The 24174-nt window shown below is 48.1% G+C and overlaps 1 protein-coding gene across 6 annotated transcripts in view; it reads left to right on the top strand.

Annotated features, from left to right (window-relative positions):
- The first annotated feature begins 21652 nt into the window (after positions 1–21652).
- Positions 21653–24174, top strand: part of DDX3X (DEAD-box helicase 3, X-linked) — a 17446-nt gene continuing 14924 nt past the window's right edge. For 2 of the 6 annotated variants that reach the window (XM_018556331.1, XM_018556328.1), the window contains exon 1: positions 21655–21964. In XM_018556331.1, coding sequence (XP_018411833.1) covers positions 21920–21964 — 45 coding nt within the window. In that variant the 5' untranslated portion in view covers positions 21655–21919. Of the gene's footprint in view, positions 21965–24174 lie in introns of all 6 variants that reach the window. The other 4 variants (XM_018556332.1, XM_018556329.1, XM_018556334.1 and 1 more) reach the window with 3 other exon arrangements.

Raw genomic sequence — 24174 nt, 5'->3', positions numbered from 1 at the left:
CAAAGCCCTCCACAGATCCTGCAGAGACCCCCTGACACCCTGCAGGATCTCAGGGGGGTTGTGCAGGATCTGTGGTGGGCTTTGCAGACTGCAGAGCCCCCTACGGATCCTGCAGAGCCCACCAAAGGGTATTGCACAGCCCACCTGAGACTCTTCGGTGGGCTGTGCAGAATCTATTCTGGGCTCTGCCAGCACAGTCCTCTTACCTTGCATGGCCTGACCTCTTTGGAACACTGCCTCCTCATCCTTGGCACCCAACACGGCCTCCTTGTTATCTTCGCCGCCCGACTGGAGCTCCGTCTTCGCCCCCCGCCTCCTCCGTCTCAGGGGCCACTCAACAATTTTTTTCTCTCTTGGGGCTGCTTGCCAATTCGGTTTTAATACGAGTGATCTCATTAGATCACTCGTATTAAACGAGCAGTGGCTCCTGCTGCTGAACTCGATCGCTGGCGCCGCTGCTCGGCTTTAATACGAGTGAACTTGTTAGATCACTCGTATTAAACGAGCAGTGGCTCCTACTACTCGCCCGGCGCCCGAAACTGCATGTCTCGGGCGTCTGGATTCGCTCCATAAGACGCAGGCACTTTTCCCCCCTCCTTTTGGGAGGAAAAAAGTGCGTCTTATGGAGCGAAAAATACGGTATATATTATATATAAAAACAACCCCAGTCAGTGTACCCCTCACCTAAAATACAATTTGACACCCCCCCTCCCCTAAAATACAATTCAGAGCCCCCTCTCCTGCTTACATTGTTGCAGGGAGGAGGCTGTGAGGTGGCACGTTGGTCCCAGTGATCGGTATTCGATTGGTAGGGTCTGCTGCAGACCTTCCCAATCGATCCTGCACAATCCTTTCCGCCAGCGTTCACTAAAAGAGCGCTGGCCTAAAGGATCTGGGTGCCGGCGCAGACTCAGCTACACGGTCTGACAGAGATGCAGACCGTGTAGCTGCTCCCGTAAGTCAGGTACGCGGTCCTTGAACGCGTACCTGACTTGTGAGCTGGCTGCCGGCCACAAAGTACCGGCTCGCAGGCCGCAATTGGGCCGCGGGCCGGTACATTTGCCGCCCGAGGCAAACGCCTTGTTTGCCTCGCGGCAGATACGCCCCTGCTATACATGGTTCATATAGCCTTTTCCCTATCACTATTAATATGAATAAATGGGGCATTGGATTTCCTGAAATTTCTGGTCTGATTTACATATTTGAAAATATGTTTATGAACTTCAGGTGAGGCAAACCCTGCTTTGATAGAAGCTTAAGCCGTTCTGGCCATAAGATGGTGAAACCATCTCCTGGGTTTTCTGGACATAGAGACCACCTTAAGGCCACACAAGGCCTGTTTTGAGAATTACTTTGGGCTTATTCACACCATGTTAATTGAGCTGCATTTTCTGCACAACCCCGCAAATATATGATGTGAACAGGGCACGTAGAAAACAATTGATTTCTATGGGCCATGTTTAAAACATATATGTGCGGTAGTGTGCAGAAAGGCTCTGCACACTCTGGGTGTCCACACTATTCCTAAATTAGGGGGTTATGATACAGAGAGTGGCCTGGTCCAGACCCAACCCCAGTCCCCCATGGAAACACCATCAACCAGGAATCAGATGAGATCTGCTCCACTGTCCAACTTTAAGGAGCACAGAAGAACCCAACCATGCTAGAATGGGATCACTAAAGAGGAAGGCAGGGTATGATATGTGTGACCCTAGCCAGACACCCTTTCCTGGGGCCCTCTCTACCTCAGGACGCATTGGCCTGCCTTACTGGGCCCAGACTGCCAAAAGGGGGGCCCTTTTAAACTCTCTAGTCTTGTATATTCCGTATGTGAGAGGAGCCATCTCTCCAGTCAACCATCCTGGAGGATGATCCGGGAAAATACTTTTTTCAGCAGAGCTGAAGAAAGGTGTCAAATCTCCTAGGACACAAGCAAAAAACGAAGGCATGCTAGATAGAGTAGGGGTTAAACTGGGGGCTGGTGTCCCAACCTACTGAAGGTGGCAGTATAACCTGTTTGTGAATTCCTGTGTCCCTTAATGGAAGAAAAAGAAAACCAGAGTTAGACTTACTGGTAACTCTATTGTTAGTAGTCTTCCAGGACAACATGAGAGAGATGAAGGTTCTGCCCCTTGAACAGGAAACACATCACACATTACCCAATTTAAAACAACCGCCTCCAGCAAGGATCCTTCAGTCAACACAAGAACTGAAGGAAGCACAACTGCAAAAAAGCAGAACACAGACAAAACAAAATAACCACAATAATTCTTAAACAACAGGTGAGATTCTTCCTGTCCCGGAATACTATCTATAATAGAGTTACAAGTAAGTCTAACTCTGGTTTTCTCTTAGTCGTCTTCCAGGACAGCATGCGAGAGGATAAACAAGAACTTACCAACCAAGGGTGGGACTCCTGCTTGGAGAGCCTTTCTACTGAAGGCCTGATCTTGAGAGGAGATAAGATCAAGATGAAGGTAAAGGAGCTTGACCACGTAGCTGCTTTACAAAGCTGTTCTGGTGTGGCACCAGCTCTCTCAGCTCACAAAGCTGTCAAGGCCCTGGTAGAATGAGTAGTAACGAAAACCGGAGTCGATTTCATAGCACTATAAGCTTCACTTATGGTCTATCTGAGCCATCTAGCAAGAGATGAATTAGAAGCCTGATTACCCTTAGACTTGCCAGAAAAAAGGACAAAAAGAGCATCTGACTTACGAAAGAATGTAGAAACTTGAAGATAATCCAGGAGACAACATCTAACATCAAGGCGATGAAAGGATTCCTCTTTCTCATTAGAGGGATTGATACAAAAAGTGGGTTCAGCAATCTCTTGAGATATATGAAAGCTAGAGGCGATTTTGGTTAAAAAAAAGCAGGACCTGTCCTTAAAGGAGAACTATGGGGTGAGTGTTTTTCCCCATAGTTCTCCTTAGGGTAACGGGAGGACACAAACTAGCGTCCTCCTGTTACCCTAAGCTCAGTATACCGCGAGCTGTACTGAGACGCCGCAGCAGGAGCGGATCCCGACGTAGATGACGGGATCCGCCCAGCTGAGTGACAGCTGGCTCTGCCTATCTAGAGGCAGAGCCAGCTGTACCCACCCCCTCCCCCGTCCGTTCCGCCAGTCAGCGCTGGCAGATCGGAGAGGGGAATCCAGCCCCTCCCCCTGTCACGGCAGAGAGCCGTGACAGGATCGAGAGGCGAGCGAACCCGGTATGTGTTCGCTCACCTCCCGATCTACTGAGCCGACCTGTTACAGTCTCATTGTCACAGGTCGGCTAGAACTATGAGGTGAGTGGAAAACACTCACCTCATAGTTCTCCTTTAATATGACACGGTGATCAAAAATAGAAAGGAAAGGTTCCCTAATTTATAATGCTTGCAATTCACTAATTCTGCGAGCAGAGGTATGCAGCAGTCGTACACGTGCACAGCACTGGCGAGGCATCCCTCCACTACCAGTGTGCTATAATTTTCCTCAACCCATACTCTACCGCGTCTCTTCCAGGTGCACATGCCAGGAAGGCGGTCATGAAAACAGCTGATTCGGATGACATCGGCCCCACTGGAAGTGACACAGTCGAGAAAATGTATAGGATCGAGAAAAATTATAGAACACTGACACTATCCGGCCCCTCCCACTAACCTCCCACAGCTCATAGCCCAGAAGCATGGACAGCCAGCGGCGGTCTACAGTGGGTGAGAGTGCCTAAGTACCAGACATGGAGCGGAGTGAGGCCAGAACCATGTAGGGAGCATAGTGGGAGGAGAGCACCATCCCCCAGCCAATCACCCCTTTCATGAACTTACTAGGAGTCCTCACATCAGCCGACCATTCACTACTGTTACATGGATGGCAAAAGTGGCAGACAGGGGCGGGGAGAAGGCGGGGAAGAGGCAGAGCGGGAGGGGGCCAAGTTGCTGCACCATGGGCCTCTGGGTTGTACTTGCCCCCTGGGCTAAAAGTTGCCAGTCAGCCCCTGGGTAATAGCGACTAGAAAAACACAGTCTTAAGGGTAAGGAACATCAGAGAAACTTCTGACAAGGGTTCAAAGGGAGGTCCCATAAATGCTTGCAAAACCAGAAACAGATCCCATTGCGGAACAGTATGGGAAGGCAGTGGGCTCATCCTTGTGAGAGCATTAAAGCAGAACTACGGGGTTAGGGCTTTTCCCCATAGTTCTACTAAGGGTAATGGGAGGACACAAACTAGCGTCCTCCCGTCACCCAAAGCTCAGTATACCGCAAGCTACAGCTCGCGGTATACTGAGACGCCGGAACGGATCCCGACAATTCTGTCTGGATCCACCCAGCTGTGTGAGTGACAGCTGGGTCTGCCTATCTAGAGGCAGAGCCAGCTGTACCCGCACCCTCCCCCGTCCGTTCCGCCAATCAGTGCTGGAGGATCGGACAGGGGAGGGGGGGAATCCCTCCAGGGAAGCCGTGAGTGACAGTCACGGCTCTCTGCACGGATAGATCGACAAGTGAGCGAGCGCCGGCATGTGTTCACTCACTTCCCGATCTACTGAGCGGACCTGTGACAGTCTCATTGTTTCATTGGCTCAGATTATGAGGCTGAGTGAAAATCACTCGCCTCATAATTCTCCTTTAAAAAATCTGGCTATAAGTTGGTACTCTGCAAGGGAAACTTGTAAATACACGCTGAGATCAACTACCTGAACGTTCAAGGTGCTAAGTACCAAACACTTATCTGCCCATTCCTGTAAAAAATCCAGAATGGAGGGGCGTGGCCAAGGCATGGGGCTGTGAAGACGCGCAGCCTCTGGGCCCATTGAATCAGCCAAACGTGTCAACTACTTACCCCCTTTGCCATCATGTCGACTTCCAAAAAGTCGAAGCGCACCCCGTGGACATCCTCGCGTCTGGACATGCGGCGCTTCCTCACTTAAAGTGCCTCTCCAGCTGCTCCCAATGCCTCGTCTAACATGGCTCCCGGGAGAGATCCCCCCTCCCCCACATGTGCGGCCCTGCACTCGAGAGCTAGCGTGCTGACATGGAGGAGAGCCGCGAGCACTCTCCGATCCACACCCCACTGTTTCAGCGCATGGGCTCGCCGACAGACTCTGATGCCTCTCGCAGCATGGACGAGGAGATGCCTGGGTCAGGGAGAGAGATCAGGGCACTCTTTGCTTCCCTCCGCTCAGACCTGGATTCGCTGGCGTGCCGCCTGGAAACGTGAGTTACATGCAGTACGCCAGCAGGTTGATGGATCGGCCTGTGCTGTGACCCCTTTGCAGACTGCTCACACAGGTTATGAGACTCGTCTCAGGGCTGTGGAAGCTACTCAGGCTGCCTCTGTACAGGCCCTGACTTTATTCCGTTTGAAGGTAGATGATGGGGAAAATCGGAGCAGGCAGAATAATGTGCGGATCCGCGGACTCCCAGAGGTGACGGCAGGCCCTGAGTTACGCTCCACGGTGTCTTCCATTCTTAACATGCTGCCAGATCGGGACCAATCCCAAGCCATAGAGATCGACAGGGTCCACAGGGTAGCGGGTCCGTCAGATCCTAGCAGCAACTATCCTAGAGATGTGCTGTGCCGCATCCACTTTTTCACGCTAAAAGAAGAAGTGATGCGCAAAGCTTGGGAGAAGAAATTTGTTGAATTTGATGGTGCTACGATTACCTTTTTGACTGATTTATCGAGTCACACGCTGTTTATGCGTAGGCAACTACGACCCTTGCTCCATTGTATCCAGGTATCAGGGGCTTCATACCGCTGGGGTCATCCGTTTCATCTTCAGGTCAGGAGGAATGGTCGCCAAGTCTTTCTCCATCGCCCAGATCAATTACTGGCACTCTTCACCTTCCTTGCATGCCCTTCAATGGATGTACCTAATTGGCTGCTCCCAACACCGGAGTTGCCTGGGAGTGAGAGGGACCCCCGGCCAGCAACGCCAACGTCCCCTGCAACCGAGTGGGAACCGGAGGATCCGCTCTGCCGATCCCACCTCAAGTGAGATCTGACTTCCACGCAGTGGGACCTTTTCAATTTATTGTTGTTCACTACCTAGTGCCGTTTAATTTACTATGTCTCACATCCTGTTACTGATGTGCCTGGAGTTTCCCCTACATGGCGGAGCTACGCTACCATGTATGTTATATACCCGGGTCTGCCCTGGGGGTCTTTGACGTATGGAAATAGGGGGAAATCGCATTTGCTTCTTTTTTTCCCACGGTCCGGCTGGGATGGTGCCAGATGAACGAGTATTCACTTGTTCCATCCAGACCCTGGGAAGTTCCCTGGGTTTCAGGGGGCGGTGGTTCGCTGCCTGTACCGTTCTACTTCTATGATATGTTTATGATGTTTACTGTACAGGGTTATATGGTATTTTGAACTCACACACTGCTGGAGCGGTGGAAGTAAGGGAGGAGGGACGTTGTGATGTTGGGGTTTTTATTTTTTTGTGAGAGGTTTCATGCCTGGGTTGGGACAACTGTTTTCTCCTAGAGCGTGCTGTGGGTGGAGTGGGGGGGTCCTATCGGACTTGAGTTTTGTAACCCACCTATTCCTGACGGATGGTGGCCCGTTTCGGGGATTTCCCCTCCACTGCGCCCGGCAGGGGTGGACCGAGGACGTGGAATTGAGGTACACAGGCAGCAGAGAGCGGGGTATGGTTATGGGGGTCCCTTTCAGGAACTTGGTGCTGGGGGTGGGACACATCCGGGATGCGATGGTTCCAGAGACGGAGGTCCGATTTCCTATGCTTTGGTTCATTTGTACTAGTGTTTCCCCCACATAGGTCTGCTCTGACTTTGAGTATAATTGGAGCTTAGATTTTTTTAATATTTTTAGACTTTTATGTTCTGAATTGTTTCCTTTTTCCGTATTTCTATTTCAGACTTTATTCTTCTTATTCTCTCTGAAGTCTCTACCCTCTTTTCTTCTGCCTCGTCTCTTCTCTGCTTCACGCTTCACTTCTCTTCTTTCACTCCTTGGTCTCCGCCCCTCCACCCCTGCAGCTTACTCCTGGTCTACCGGATTGTTACCTGATTGTCAGAGGTACGTGATGTCTGATACCTCTGTTCATCTACCCCAGCGGGTGGTTCCCAAGCCACCTACTAGATTTTTCACTTGGAATGTTAAGGGTCTGAATGTGCCGGAAAAGAGATCTCAGGTGTTGGGAGAACTGTGGAGAAATAGGGTGCACGTGGCCTTCCTCCAGGAGACACATTTTCAAGAAGGGAGGGCTCAGAAGCTGATCAATTTCCGTTTCCCTTACGCCTACCATGGTACTTCTCCTGATTCACGGTCTAGAGGGGTGAGCACTGTGGTTGCTATATCAGTACACTGGGTATGTAAAGACGTGTTAGCTGACCCCAATGGCCGTTTCCTCTTTGTGAAAGGTTTGCTAGAGGGCTCCCAGGTGACATTGGCCAACATCTATGCCCCTAACACGGGTCAACTGGAATTCCTAGAAGCATGTCTGTCAGCCCTCTCGCCTTTCGAGAGGGCTGACAGACTCAAAACTCAGGGAGGCTACTCTCACTGACCTTCTCTGTGGTATTAGAGAGCTCGAAATGACACATAAGAAATCTCTAGCTAACTCGGTATGAAACGAACTCCAGGTCATTCGGACCATCTAAACAGTGTTCTTATGCATAAGGTAAAGGCCCGTCGGGCATGGATTAGGAAATGCTTTTATGAATGGGGAAATAAGCCGGTTAGTTTATTAGCACGAGCCCAGACTTCCCTCTTTAATTTCACATGTGGATTCGGGGTCAGGCACCCATATCCGCAAATCTCAAGCCATAGCAGAGAGATTCAAGTCCTATTACCAAGCCTTATACAACTCTTCCCCGACGCCAGCAGGCTCCGCTCTGCAGGCTAAAGTCGCACAGATCATTCAGTACTTGGAGTATTCAGGCATGCCACGCATTTCCCCAGAGGATAGACAGGTCCCAGACAGCCCCATCTCTGAAGATGAAGTAATACGGGCCCTGAAAGAGACCAAACCTCATAAAGCCCCCGGCCCTGAAGGCTTCTCATTGGTTTACTACCAGCGCTTTGCCTCCCGCCTTATCAAACCCTTTATGCGGGCCTTTAATTCCACCCTGGAGGGTCATTCATTTCTTACAGATACCTTATGAGCAGCTATTTCAGTGATCCCTAAAGAGGGTAAAGATTTGACCCAATGTGCCAATTACCGCCCAATTTGATTACCTAACGTAGACCTCAAACTATTTACTAAAATCTTAGATAATAGTCTTTTATACCCCAACTCATATTTGGTGACCAGGTGGGTTTTGTCCCCGGTAGGGAGGCGAAAGAGAATACTACCAGGGCCCTGAACGTTATCTACCAGGCCAGGAAATTGAATATACTCATGCTCCTCCTGTCGACTGATGCGCAAAAAGCCTTCGATAGGGTTGATTGGGTCTTCTTGAAAACGGTATTGAGGTATGTTGGTGTAGGTGACACATTTACCACGTGGATTGACAGAATATACTCCCGTCCGACTGCGTCCGTTAGGATTAACCTCTTGCCGTCCGCCCGTAGTAAAAAAACGGACGGACGGCACTGCAGCATCTGCGGGTTGCCGTCTCCAGACGGCAATTTTTTTCTGCTCGCGCGCGCCCCCTAGCGGGCACGCACGGGCAGAAAAGACCCGCTAAATGCACACACCCGTTACCGGGTGTTTCACATATAGGCGATCGGCGGGTCCATAGCCCGCCGATCGCCTATATGTGCTCGTTCGCGGCACCCCCCCCACCAGGGTTGTTATCCCCCTATATAATAGCAATACCAATAAGTGCAAAAAAAATAAATATAAATAAAAAAAAATAAAAGTAACACATAAAAAAGTAAAATAAAATAAAAGTCACATATAAAAAAAGGGGAAAAAACCCCCCCAAAATGTTTAACTCCCCCACCCCCACGTTTACGCGCCTATAAACGTAAATACGCGTCCGGTGCCCCAGCGCGCAAAAATTACAATTGCGCTACACATGTTACATATCGCCGCGAACGTCGCAGTGAGAGCAATCATTTTAGGGCCATCAATCACTGATAACACTAAACTGATGAGCGGTAACAGCTTTTAAAGCGTCGCCTATGGCCAATTTTGGGTATTATCGTTTTTGGAGGTTTCGCGCGCGCACGCAATTTTAAGGCTTGACATGTTTAGTGTCTTTTTACCCGACGTGACCCCATCTTTTATATTTTACCAAAAAATTGGGTAATAATAAATGTTTTATCATTTAATATAGGGGAAACTGTTTTTTTTTTTAAATTTCGGTAATTTTTCCTTAATATAGTAAAAAAATAAAACCCCCAGTGGTGAATAAATACCACCAAAAGAAAGCTCTATCTGTCCCCAAAAAAGGGTATAAAATTCATTTCAGTACAGCGCTGCATGACGGAATAAATGTCAGTCAAAGTACCGCAGCGCTGAATACTGAAAAATGGCCTGGATGGGAAGGGGGTTTAACACCGCGGATGTCAACTGGTTAATGATCGGCATCAACAGACTTTGTCCGTTCCAACAGTACACGTCAGGGTTGCCCACTGTCACCACTGCTCTTTCTCCTGTCTTTGGAGCCATTCCTTTGCCATGTTAGGACTAATTATTGTATTTCAGGTCTGACAACTCAGAACTCTGAACATATAGTGGCAGGTTATGCAGACAATCTTTTATTTTTTTTTGTAACAACGCCTATTACTTCACTGCCGAATCTATTAGCTGAACTGAGCCGCTATAAACACCTTTCCAATTTTTCTATTAATCTGCAAAAATCCGATGCAACTTCCGGTTCCGGCGCCCGATGCTATAGACGAGCACCCCGGAGCTCCGTCCCGCCATCCGCCCAAGTCTGCATACCGGAGCGTCTTCCACACCCGCCCAGTCTCACACAGCCTGCCGTTCACTCCCCAAGAATGGACAGGTACATTGACCGGTTGCCGCGAGCCCGCAGATCGATCCTCTGATGGAGGGGACTAAGCAGATGCAGCCAATATGGCCGCCGAAGACATGCTGCAGGAGAGTGACACAGACACCACCGCGGGTGAGTTAACCCCTGCAGCTGCGGTCACAACGGCAACGGCCATAGACTATGCCTTAATAGCCTCAGAGGTGACCAAACACCTCAAAGCGGATATAGCAGCCATAATTGCTGATACTTTACAGCTCTACCTGGGTAAAATGAATGCCGCCATAGAAACTCAGGACAAAAATATACAGGCCATGGAACAGCGCATAGGTGTTATTGAGGATGACGCTACAGATTCTCATCGTGCTTATGGTGACATGGCAAAATGCATACATACTCTGCAGGAGAAGGTGGATGACCTAGAAAATCGCTCCAGGCGCAATAATTTGAGAGTGATTGGCATACCAAAGACTGTGAAACCAATTGACCTCCGCGCTTTCTGCGCCAATACCATACCCAAGGCTTTGGGTTTACCTGCAACCTGCAAGGTTGAGAGGGCGCATAGATTGGGTCCACCCAGAGATGACACCAAACCAAGGCCTGTAATAGTACGCTACCTTGATTACTATGATAAACAAAGTATTTTCCAAGCCTATCGTACTCAACGCAACCTTGCAGTAGAGGGTCTTAAGCTGCTACTTTTCGCAGACTACTCCATGGAAACATCTAAGCTGCGGAAATCCTTCCATGACGTATGCCAAGCTCTGGTTCGTCACCGCATAAGATTCGCGCTCCAATACCCTGCAGTGCTCCGCTTCTCTACGGAAGATGGCAAGGCATGGCGTTTCACCTCCGCAGCTCAAGCTTAACGCTTCCTTGACTCCTGGGGGAATCTCTCATCGGCATCCCCGTCTAAGAGTCCTCCTCGGAAGAAGAGGATATGAAGGATCACGGGGCGGGATTGTATTTCCTTCTTCTACCTACTACAGGGCTGGGAGCGGTTGTGGCTCAGATGTTCCGGGCCTATTTGATGCCTCTCTGCAGGTATTTTCCATCCACTTGTTTTTCTATTTTTATGGCTCTTCTAGGCACGAAGGACTAGCTCATACCCAGGATGGCGGGATGGTGCGATTTACCTACTTTTGGTTCAAGCACAGCGCTGACACGGATCCGTGAGTACCAGACTCGTTCTCACGTGTGGTCAGCTTCAGTAAGCTCTCATCGGGAAAAAAGGTAGTCACGTACCATAGATGTTCTCTTTTTTTATTTTTTTCTCTTTTATTGTGTTTTTGCTTTCTCAGTTCTCAAACCAACACAGTCGAGTTTTGCGCTTCCTTACTCTGCATATCATGATCTCCTATGTTTGGAGACATGCTCCCCTCTGTTGTAGACCATCACACGCTTTCTCTACACCCCCAGATGTTCATCAAACAAGCACGCTGCAGGTTATTCTCGGGAGCATTGGGACACCCATGCAAACCCGGATCCACCTCTGGTATTTGACGCACGCAATCTCCTCAAATCCGTTATGGCTGCTATGGGACCCGCCCTGAACATAGTAACCTGGAACGTTAAGGGACTGCGATCTCCTAACAAACGACGTCAAATTCTGCGCCATCTCAAAAAGCTAACAGTGGATATTGCCCTCCTCCAGGAGACCCACCTTAAGACGCCTGACATCAAACGCATGCAACAGTCTTGGGTGGGCACGGCCCTAGGTGCACCGGCCGCGGGGAAATCAGCGGGGGTTGTCACCTTCATTAGCAAATCATTGGCTCACTCGGTTATCTCACACCGCTTTGACCCGGACACCGGCAGATGGTCCCTACTATCCCTGCAACTAGGGGTTCACACGTTAAACCTATGGAATGTTTATGGCCCGAATGCTGAGAACAAAATTTTTCTGGATCTCCTCCTGTTGCAAAGTGCATTTTCTCCACCACCCTCTTTTCTCCTCATTGGCGGGGATTTTAATGCAACTCCCTCTACTCGGGAGGACCGTTCCTGGGAAACTCCGCCCAAGACACCATATCGAAATGTTCAAGACGCCCGTTTGTCCACTTGGATGGAAGCTATTGGCCTCACGGATGCCTGGCGACATTTCCACCCACTGGATAGGGAATACACACATTTCTCTCATGTTCACAGCTCGCTGTCCATGATTGACCTCTTTTTCTCATCACCCTCCCTATTGTTCAAAGTGGACTCGGTGACAATTGGAGACATGGTGATCTCAGATCACACTCCAGTGTTGATTACTTTGAGGGATATTGCCAGGCCTAGTCACCCCATCATCTGGAGGTTTCCAAATTACTTGGCGAAGGACGAAGCGTTTCAGACGGAACTTCAGGGATGGTGGCGTGACTATGCTGCTGACCATGCTATTCATGTCTCTGATCCTGTATTGTTTTGGGAAACTGCAAAGGCGGTATTGAGGGGACGTATAATGACATATGCTAACGCTAAGAAAAAGTCAATCAGGAGACGATACGCGGAAGCCAGCACGGCTGCTAGACAAGCATATCTTGCTTACAAAACTGACCCGTCCCCGGCCCACAGGTCATCTTGGTTGACAGCCAAACATGCCTGCGATCATTGGCTTCACCAACATGACCTGATTCTTAGCAACCCAGCTGACCTGGCGCTGTTCAAATTTGGAAATAAAGCGGGTAGACTTTTAGCGAATCTTGCTCGTGGCAGGCGCCCCAACTCACATATCCTACATCCGATGGATGAAGGAGGGGTGGTCCATTCAGACCCGGTATCGGTAGGCAACATCTTTAGCAAGTTTTATCAAAATTTATATGGCCAAGAACAGGGTGACTTACCCGCCGGAACAGGATTCCTAGATTCTCTTGAATTACCTTCTAACATACCGATATTCGCATGCTATACAAAGCCTTCTCTAATTTTATATGGAGAGGAAAACGCCCCCGTATAGGGTGGCGTAAAGTCCAAAGGCCCAAGTCTCTACTAGGGGCAAACATACCCGATATCAGAATGTATAACTTGGCGAGCCTCTTTAGACATGCAAGGGACTGGATAAATGGCACTGCTCATTTTACCGACACAGAACTGGAACAGAAAACGTTTTTTTCCCTGGTCCTTATCAGGTATCCTTCACACACCATGGAAGGCCCTTCCCACACACGTTAAAACTAATATCCTCCTGAGAGACACCGTAATAGCCTGGAGGGAAGTCCGGAAGCTGTATAAAATCCCTGGGGTGATTTCCCCTCTGATGCCTATCATGTCTTCCCCGGCATTTGCCCCAGGTAGGGACTCCATCGTCTTCCAGTGCTGGAAAACGAAAGGTATAGACATTTTCAAGGACCTATTGTCGCCCCAGGGTATATGCAAATCTTTCAGGGACTTACAAACCACTTATGGGATCTCGGGGAACCATTTCTTACAATACGCACAAGTGAGTCACTTTATCCGCACTAACCTCCCTACCCCGTGGTCTATGGTGACGCACATGTCCTTTTATAGGCTCTTGGCTTCACCGACCCAGAAGGTTTCGCTCTCCACCCTTTTGGCAGACATCAGGACATCTGTAAGCCCTGATTCCCCCTCCGTGTTTCCTAACCATGTCCATAGATGGGTGATGTTCCTCCAACTACCAGTGGAGGAAACGGATCATTTTGTTACTCAAAGGATGGCTCTCGCTTAGGAAGGCTATCATTTCCGAAACATGGAGGGAGATTCAGTTCAAATTGATCCACAGAGCATTTTATGCTTTCAATTTGAGATATACATGTACTCCCTCACATTGGCTAACTGCCTGCCCTAAATGTCATGCCCAGTACCCCGATCTGGACCACTTGATATGGCTGTGCCCCAGGATCCAGCATTTCTGGTCTACGGTCCTGTCTTATATGTCCACTCATGCAGGGAGTCTGAGGTCCTGCACACCGATCACATGTTTATTCCATTCTCTGCCCACTTCCCCCCCACAGACTCCTCAAGATGCCTCTCCAGGTGGGAACACCTCTGTCTGTTGACAGCAAAGAAGACCATTCTGATAAACTGGTTGATACCCGCCCCCCCTTCCTTAGATTAATTGAAAGACCTCCTTCACAAATTGATGGCACTTGACAAATTAGAGGCCCAAGCCACCCATGAACACACGTCCAAATTCTTTACCACCTGGTCCACATTCTTGTTGACTGAGTTACCAGTAAGACAATTAAAAGATCTAATGTCGCTATTCCAATATACGAAGTGGTACCTAGAGTCCAAGATTGCAGGATCTCTGGGTCCCTTGGATATTCTTTAGGGCTCCTGGGTGATGCAGGCATTAGGCATTATCTAAAACGCCCAAACCTGGGATACCGATGTGGAGGTCCCTGGATTGTCTTTTCTTTTATTGTATTTTTACTGTACTATATCGATGCCTTCTCTCTCAAACTTCACTGTAATACTATATCATTCTCATTGTATGATGTCCTTAGGGTGGTGTAGACATTCCTCTATTGTCAGGGAGCCAATTTTCCCCCTTTCCTTGCAAAAGTTAGACAGGACCTGCAGCGGTGGTCGTCGGATGCCTTCACGTGGTTCTGTCGTAACAATATTCTCAAAATGAATATCCGCCCGAGACTCCTATATCTGTTGCAAACTTTACAGATCCGCATTCCAGCCTGCTTCTTAAAAGCGCTTAGAGGGGAATTTGGAAAATTCCTCTGGGCACAGAAATACCATAGATTGAGTCATTTTCTCATGTCGAGACCGAAGTATTGCGGTGGCATCGGGTTCCCCGACCCCCCTAAATACTACAATATGTCTAGGATTCTGGACTGGTGCAAGGGGGGCACTGATAGGTGGTAGTTGCAACTGGAACAGTCCAGCCTTCGGATCCCCCTAGGGGGGCTACCATGGCTGGATAGGCATTCTTTGACACAGGCCCGTTCCCATCCACTTATTGGTGCTACACTGGCGGTGTTTCGGTTTGACTGTCTACATGTCCTAACGGACACGTATCCTTCACTTATGACACCAGTTATAGGACATCCTTTATTGCCCCTGTCACCCCAGGATGGACACCTCAGTGATTTGGTTGTTTCCGGCAGGTACCGAATCCATCATTTTCAGTCCCCCATGAGTCTTTCTACCATTCGAGACATCCAATCGTGCACTACCCCACCGTTGGCCTTCTGGAAAGCTTTGCAGATTCACCATTTCCTCACATATTCTATAGGCGCAGCTGTGCCCCTAAACGCATTGACGGAGTTTGAGCTGCTATGTCTAAGCCCTGAACCTGTAAGACACAGCTTAGCCCTTTCTTATCGCCTGCTGAATGACCCGCCGGGGCAGCCCCCCGCCCCAGCTTATCTTATCAAATGGGAAAGGGACTTAGGACTATCTTTTACGGATATCTAAAAAGACAGGATTTTACAGATGACACATAGAGCATCCATCTCCAGCAGGACCCAGGAAACAGGGTATAAGATATTGTCCCGGTGGTACAGGGTTCCCACACTGCTACACAAAATCTATCCACAGTGCTCAGCGCTATGCTGGCGCTGCGGGGAACCGGAGGGTTCCCTACTACATGTCTTTTGGTCATGCTCAGTATTGCGGAGTTTCTGGGACAAGGTGGCTTCAGTTTGTAAACAATTGACGGGGGTCGATATCGGAGATGACCCAGCAGCATGCCTCCTGCATCTAACCCCGCTGCCCATGAAACGCTATAAAAACTCATTGCTTATACACTTGCTTAATGCTGCTAAAGCGTGCATACCTTTGTACTGGAAATCCACCTCAGTTCCCCCCATAGCGGTATGGCTGTCTAAAGTTGCAGACACTTATCTAATGGAGGATCTTTTGGCATCTCTGGACCATAGGGAGACACAGTTCAACCACCCCTGGTTCTACTGGACCGAATTCTCTTCCTCCCCTGAATTCAGGGACTTGCTGAGCGCACCGTAGAAGTGGAGCCACTGGGATACGCCGGCTGGGGCTATACGCACTGAAGTGGCTTATGCCCTTTACTCATGAGAGCACCTACGGTGTTCGATCTCTAGGTGGACTTCGGGGCGGTGAGTAGGAAGGAGAGGAGGCTTTCCTGACCTTTTTACACTGTCTTTGTATTCTCTTGCTCTCTCTTCCCCTGCTCCCTATTTTTTTCTTCTCCGTCTACTTCTGTCTCTTTCTTCACCTTTCTATTTTTTTATGTTTTGTTACACTATAACTCGTAATTAATGGAATAATCCATGGAGGGCGATCGACTAGGGACAGAAGCAGCAAAAAACTAATTCCCTTGGGCCATAAAGGAGCAATGAGGATGAGTTCTGTCTCCTCCTGGTGAAATTTCTGCAACACCGTGAGTAAGAGATGAACTGGAGGGAAGGTGTAACAAAGCCAAAAAATCCATCGGTTTAATAGAGTGTCCACTGCTACATCTCTCGGATTCAGAGTGAAAAACGTATCCACTTTGGCGTTCTCCTGAGAAGCAAAAAGGTCCACCTGTGAACAACCCCAATTTTTTGACAGAAGTGAGAATAACTTCCTGGTTAAAACTTCACTCGTCTCAGAGAATCCGATGATGACTAAGGTAGTGTGACAAGTGTAACAAGAGATTCTAAGTCATAGACATAGGCTAAGACATAGCCATGCTCTTGAACGACTGTGGCGGTAAACTAGGCTTCTGCAAGACTTCACCCTGTATAAAGCTGCCCTCCTAAAATAATCCTTCATCCGTGCTGCCAAACAGACTTGTTTTGTAACTCTCCTCCAAACCTCGTCAATTTTTTTCTACTTTTAACTCTCTACTATGTCCTCCACCGCCACCGCCCACTAACTCACTCACTGCCCAGGACATTGCCATTCATTTAAAAAACAAATTAGATACAATTCGGGATCAGATCGCCACTGTCCAATCAACTTCCCCTATTAATGTACCAGACCCACCTTCACACCTGTTACTTTCCTCTTTTGACCCTGTCACCACAGAGGAGGTTACAAAGCCACCTCACCACTTGTCCCCTGGACCCAGTTCCCTCACCACTACTTCGGTCACCCTCTTGCTCTATCCTACACTCTCTTACTCACATTTTGAATCTTTCACTCTCTACTGGCATCTTTTCCTTTCTAAAAAATGTGCCAGTCACCCCAATACCCAAAAAACCCTCACTGGACCCTACCAACCTCAACAATCTCAAACCAATCTCCTTACTCCCATTCATCTCCAAACTCCTAGAACGCCTTATCTACAGCTGCCTGAGCTGGCACCTCGCTGATAACAACCTTCTCGACCCCCTACAATCCGACTTTCGCCCTCTACACTCCACTGAAACCGCCCTTCTCAAACTCACTAATCACTTACTAACAGCTAAAAACAATGGTCACTACTCCTTACTCTTGCTATTAGATCTTTCCTCGCTCCTCCTACCTCTCTGAGCCCTCCTTTAGTGTCATCTACAAATCTAACTCCTCCCCTCCTCTTCCTGTAGGGGTCCCCCAAGGCTCTGTCCTTGGACCCCTCCTCTTCTCCATCTACACTTCCTTCCTTTGTCAGTTAATAACCTCACAGGGCTTCCAATACCATCTCTATGCCGATGACACTCAAATCTATCTTTCTACTCCACAACTCACCCCCTCAGTGTCCTTGCGCAGGGCCGGCCTTAGGCCTTTAGGCGCCCTGTGCGAGAAAACTTTACAGCGCCCCTCAGTGACCACACCCCTTAGTGGCAACACCCTTTAGTGACCACACCCCCAGTAACCACACCCATTTCCCCCAATATCCGCACCATTTAAAGACTCTTATTTTGTTAAGCTGCAAAGAAACATATTAAAAAGTATGATAAAAATAAAACTTTTATTCAAAGGTATTAAACTTGTAGGCACAATAGAAGTATTCTTATCAAATAAAACAACAGAAGGTAAACAATAAATGTCAAACTAAAATAGAGTCTATAAAAATAAAGTGTCAGGATGTCATGCCGATCCCTTTCTTCAAGTAGGTGCATCTAGAAAATTTAAAATAGAAAACAGAACACAAAACCCAGACTACATGTAAAATTAATGAATTACTATGTCCGAATATACGTAACATGTATTCAGGCATATAATAATTTGTTTGAGAATGTGTGGCGGCCATGTTGGCCAGCGGCGTGTTCTGTGAATGCTTGCCACCATCTTCGAGGCAGGGAGCATGACATTGCATGGCGTCAGGTGACGTCACACGCCGATATAGGCGCCGCCATCTTGGTGTATACCTAGATATACACCAAGATGGCGGCGCCCAACACGTGCGGTGTTATAAGATGTTATGAGCACTGCCTCCAGAACACGCCAATGGCTGAATCCAAAATAGCATAAAAATGTGTTTTGTTTGATGAAACGAATGAAAACGTTTTCCCTCTGAAGTGGGGGGGTTGACGAGGGAGCCCTGTCATGTCGGATGGCCAGCGGTGAGGAGGGAAGCTGCCCCCAGGACGAGCTGTGTCGGCTGCCTGGCGCCTTTGTTGCCGCACAGCTCACACACCCCTAAGGCCGGCCCCGTCCTTGCGTGTCACTAATCTACTAACTGACATATCAGTCTGGATGTCGCAACACTTCTTAAAACTCAACCTTTCAAAAACTGAGCTCATGATATTTCCTCCCGCCCATGCACCTTCCCCCAACTTTTCCCTTGAAATTGATAACACGACTATCCAACCCTCCCCCATGCCAAGGTGCTAGGTGTCATCCTTGACTCGGACCTCACCTTTCTTTCCCACATCCAAATCCTGCTGCCTTCACCTTCGCAACATCTTCAAAATACGCTCCTTCCTCACCAATTAAACCACTAAATTACTCATCCACTCCCTTGTTATCTCTCGTCTTGACTATTGCAACTCCCTCCTCATTGACTTACCTCTACACAGGCTATCCCCCCTTCAGTCTATCACGAATGCAGCTGCTAGACTCATTCACCTAACCAACCGCTCAGTGTCTGCAACCACCCTCTGCCGATCCCTGCACTGGCTTCCAATAGCCCAACGGATAAAATTCTATGCAACTCCCTCCTCATTGACTTACCTCTACACAGGCTATCCCCCCTTCAGTCTATCACGAATGCAGCTGCTAGACTCATTCACCTAACCAACCGCTCAGTGTCTGCAACCCCCCTCTGCCGATCCCTGCACTGGCTTCCAATAGCCCAAAGGATAAAATTCTAAATATTAACAATGACTTACAAAGCCATCCACAACTCTGCCCCCGGTTATATCTCAAACCTTGTCTCAAAGTATCACCCTAAACGTCCCCTCTGCTCTTCAAAAGACCTTGTTTTCCAGCTCCCTTGTCAACTCCTCCCATGCTCGCCTCCAGGACTTCACTAGAGTCTCTCCCATCCTCTGGAACTCTTTACTCCAAACTGTCCATCTGTCTCCCACTCTGACTGCGATCCCTTAAGACTCATCTCTTCAGGGAAGCCTATCCCGCCTCGACCTAACTGTTCAACCATCACATTCTCAGACAATTCATCCCCACACAGCTACCTCCTCATGTATCACTTCCCCCTCCCTTTTAGTTTGTAAGCCCTCAGGGGCAGGGCCCTCTTTACTATCTTGTCTTGAATTGTATTGTGATTGTAATGTCTTCCTTATATTGTAAAGTGCTGCGCAAACTGTTGACGCTATATAAATCCTGTATTATAATAATAATAAGTCCCCTTGAGGTGAACAGCCAACAAGGAGGCCAGGTTTACTTCTGCCCAAGAGAAAATGTATTTGGCTAACAACTGACTAAAGAGGAGGACTACTGGTAACCCCCTGCTTGTTGAGGTAGGTCACTGTTGTCACATTGTCTGAAAACACTAGGAGATGGTGTTCTTCGAATCCTTCTTGGAACGCCTTGAGCTCCCTCCAGTTTGATGATGCTCTCGACTCTTTTCAGGACAACTGACCCTGGGCTACCGAGCCTTCCATATGCACCCCCCAGCCCCATGAGCTGGAATCTGTTTTTAACTTCATGAAAGACTGGAACACCCACATTGAACCTTCCGGACAAAAGACTGTCATCTCTCCACCACCAGCGGCTTCTTTTTACTGAGGAAGGAAGTAGGACCACTGAGTCCAGGCTCTCCTGTGAACAATGCCACTTACTTAAAAGAAAATGAAGAGGTCTTTGGTGGAAGCGGGCCTACTTGACGGCTTTTTAACAGGAACTCATGAGTCCTAGAACTGACATCAGAAACCTCAGGGAAACTGGAAAATTCCTTTGTAGCTGACTGACTCCTACACAAACCTTTTGAATTTTTTCCTCTGGGAAAAAAAACTTTCTCCACCATATTCAGGACATACCTCAAGAAAGTCACTACCTGTGAGGGCCTCCGATTGGACTTCTGGAAGCTTATGATTCAGTCGAGATCCTGTAAAAACTTCTGAGTGAATGCTAGATCCTCTTCCAAGCGATGTCTTGCAATAAGAGCAAAATTTTGTAGAAAAGCGCCACCCGAATAAGGCTGTAGCAGTGCGAGCGATGAGTCTGTTTAACGACAATGCAATGTCACATTGGATAGATTCCTTGTTAAGGTTTCACGAAATGAAAGATTCCATTGAGCCAAGAGATAGCCGTGATTCTGTTAGTGATAGTGAAAGTTGTCCTACACAATAATCCTCCTCTCTCTTGTCCCCCTCACACCAGCCACGAAGGTACCGGTAATTGGTTTATTTTTCTTTATATTTTGTACAGTATTATATTACAGTACAGTATTGTAATCATTTTATATGAATATTTTTGGGTTGTGGAACATCATCTGAATTTCCATTATTTCCTATGGGGAAATTCGCTTTGATATACAAGCGCTTTGCACAAGCATGCTGCCGGAACGAATTATGCTCGTAAACCAAGGTATTACTGTACTGCCATGCAAAGGTCGGGAAAAATACTTCTGGTAATCAAACATCACAACTATAAAAGGTCTTTACATGAGATGTAAAACAGGGACTACAGAGAGAATATGAGGGCAAACTCAGAGCTATGGCAAAACGAGGCATTCCACAACAGTCCAAATGCATAACAAGGTAATTTGCTTTGTCAAAGATGGGCTTGGTTTACAGCACCGTGTTCCGATGGTGTGCGCGTAAAAGAAGTACGACATGCAGTTATTTTTTAAAGCGCGCCAGTGACACGTGGTACAACCACAATGCACGGCAGTAAGCCATACAACTGAATGAAATGTCACCTGTGACATATCAATAAAGTTCTAACAACAAAAAAAAATCAGCGCAATGAGGCTCGATTGAGCGCGGTTAAGCGCTGCTGTTGGTGGAATTGTACCCTAAAACACAGAACATGATCTGGGAAACATAAAGTTTGTTCATACCTGGCACATGCGTTAAAACAGCCTAAAGCAGTAGTGCTGAAGTTAATCATCCATTTTGTTGTAGGAAGTCACTCTTTCCTGAGCTGTGATTTCCTACAACACCCCAGTGAACTTTGGACAAAATGACGCACCATTACATTACCCAACCGAAAAATATCCGCACCACAAAAAGCACAACTTCCCTGCACTGACGTCACCCAGGCACACTACCCAAGGCTTTTCCGGCTCTGTGGCTGACCTTAGCCGCAGACTCACAAGCCGGGCGGTGGGAGCGCCCAGAAATCTCGCGAGTCTTTCAGGCCGGTGCTGGGTGCCGATAGGCGCGCCTCCTAGCAGGCTGCCTGGAGACAAGCATGGCTCGTACAACTTCACCACTAAGTTCTCGCGCGCTCCGAGTTCTCCCCGCCCATCTTCTACGTCACCAGCTTGCGCGCTTGCGTCACCACTACGCCGTCGGTATATAAGAGAACGGCCCGGCTCGCCCGGGCGTTCAGTTGGGAGCAGTCTCTCTTACTGTTCGCTTCGCAAGATTTCGTAATTTGGCATAAAATAGCTTAAATTAAGAGTCTTATAGAGTTATTAACATTTTTTTTTGTTAGACGTAAGCAATACCACGTGTGACAAATTCAGAGACCGCAGTAATCACTTTCGTCTCCACACCGAATAACACCGACGATTTTCCTGCTCGAGGGACCCCGGCCTTCTTATCGTTTAGTTATGAGTCATGTGGCCGTCGAAAATGTTCACGGTCTAGACCAGCAGGTGAGTGTTTTGGAGGGGGGAAGGAGAGTGGGGAGAGAGTCGTCTGGTGGCCCGGCAGACAATAGCGGCCTAGTCCAGTGACGGAGCGCCTGTGTGCGCAGTTACATAATTCGCCTTATGCTTGTGACTATGGAGAATTGGGGCTGAGGTAAAGTTGCGCTATCCCCTCGGTCGTACTCGGGGCTCGTCTTCTGCTATTTCGTCTTTGTCCCGGGTAGAGCCGGTGCGTCATCGGTGCCCGGGGGTGGTGAGTCATTAGGCAGGGACCCGATGACGCCGCTTTTGTGTCCTTCCTCGTGGTCTCGGGGTTTAAATAGTCTAATCGGTGGGGGGCCCTGATGCGCCGATGGTGAAGAGTGGTCGCGGTGTGGATAGTAGGCCTCGCTAGCGTAGCTTCACAATGGCGGCCTTTGTGAGAGGAAAGGGGAGGGGGAAGACACGCAGCCGGCTTATTCACACTCTAGCAGCCACATCTCTTCTCTCTGAGAACAATGGCCACCATTTCCAGCCCGATCCTTCTCAGCTCTGAAAATCAGTTTCCACGGGATCTCTCCTGGACATCGGGAGAATGAAAACATCGGCCTGTTTCAGAGGTGGCGGCATGGGAATGGGATGACGCGTTTTCACAGGCCTTGACCTCAGTCGATTGCTGGGCCCATATTCTTTAGTTTCGATACTGACTGAGGTCCCTATACAGTTCCTATGTCTTGTACCTAAGCAAAATCTGGGGTGTCTGCACATTTTATGTAATGAGTGGTCCTTGGCGTGTCTGTCCCCATCTGCTTCACTGGCCTAAAGTCCTTGAATTGTCTACTACTATACAGTGTATAGTATGCCAGGGGACATTCCATTGCTGCCGAGGAGACGGGTATCACGGACCGCTGTCGGCCTGTTCAGGGGGGCAGACGAGTGTAACATGATTTTCACCTCGACCAAAATGAGCAGTTAACCCTTGCAGTCCCACTACAAGGATTGATATAAATGAGTATCTGGAGTTCGGGCAGCTTATGTTGCATTCCCTACCCCTGATTACTTACTGAAAGCAGTTTCCCAAAAAAGGAACCAAATGCAAATGCTTGCTTTGAAAGAAGTGATGTCATTGGCCCTTCTTGCGGGCTCCCAGAAAAGTGGTACATCTCACATTCCAGAAGGATGTTTGTGCACTCTGTTGGCAAGTTTTGAGGTGTGGGGTCCTGAGATTTCCTGGGACATTGCTGTTTGTCCACTTCTAGTTCTAATGCTGTGTCTAAGGCCTCTTCCAATGTCTTTCTTTTTTATGTGACGGTTGGGGTTTCACTACAAAATGGGTGGACAAAACATTTTAATGCAAAGTCTGTTTTTTTTTAAAATTGCTTTGAGGTCGTGCTCAGGGAGAAGTGTGTAAGTCTTTATTACTGTATTTGTTCTAACAAGATAGTCACACTAGTCATCCTGTTGACAGTTGTCCCAAACAGGGTTGGGGTTCCAAAGTTTTAGTGGTCACCAGAAAAAGTTTCAGGTAAATCTTGCTGTTCTAGTGATCACCATCTAAGGGAAACTTACCTCACTTTGTACAGATGTCCTTTCACTTCCTGTTGTGTCCCTGGGACAGATAAATAAGAGGCAATCGCCTCAACACACAGATGGCGGCAGAAAGCTGGCCTTTCCCTACTTCAAAACAAAAAGGCAGAAGACTTGTGTTGATAAGAGGGCAGCAGTGTGTTTCCTTAGCGCAATTCTCTTTAATTTTAATGAGATCAGGAACTGTTTGAAATGTATATCTGAAACATGATTGTGCTGCAAAGTAGAAAGTTTCTGCATAAAATTCAAAATTTTCTTTAATATGTTGGTTCTTAATGCAGATTATTAAAACATAGCCTACTGACCCTTTCCCCTAAGTTCTGCTTTGTCTCTCTCGCTATTTTCTTGCCTTTAAATGATCTTTCTGTGTGCAGTTCTTGTCTGAATAAAACATGTGGCAAGTGTATTTTTGTGCAGAGTTATTTGGAATTTGTTTTCAATGGAAGAACATTGTGGACTGTGCTAATTGAATTCATGTCTTATGATCACCTCAAGTGTGTAATCTGCAGCCATTGGCTGATTTTCATAACTTTTTACTTTTATTGTTGGGTGTTGCACAGTTAAGGTTTTATTTTCTGCGTAGGCCACACCTGTTTCACTGGTTATAAAGTTCCTTAAAGAGGAACTTTATAGTGTTGAAGAATTGTGGT

This window comes from Nanorana parkeri, unplaced genomic scaffold, assembly GCF_000935625.1.
Source record: "Nanorana parkeri isolate BGI_ZX_2015 unplaced genomic scaffold, ASM93562v1 scaffold234, whole genome shotgun sequence".
Lineage (NCBI taxonomy): Eukaryota > Metazoa > Chordata > Amphibia > Anura > Dicroglossidae > Nanorana > Nanorana parkeri.
The sequence above is the reverse complement of the archived record's forward strand: the minus strand, read 5'-3'. Positions and strand labels throughout refer to the sequence as shown.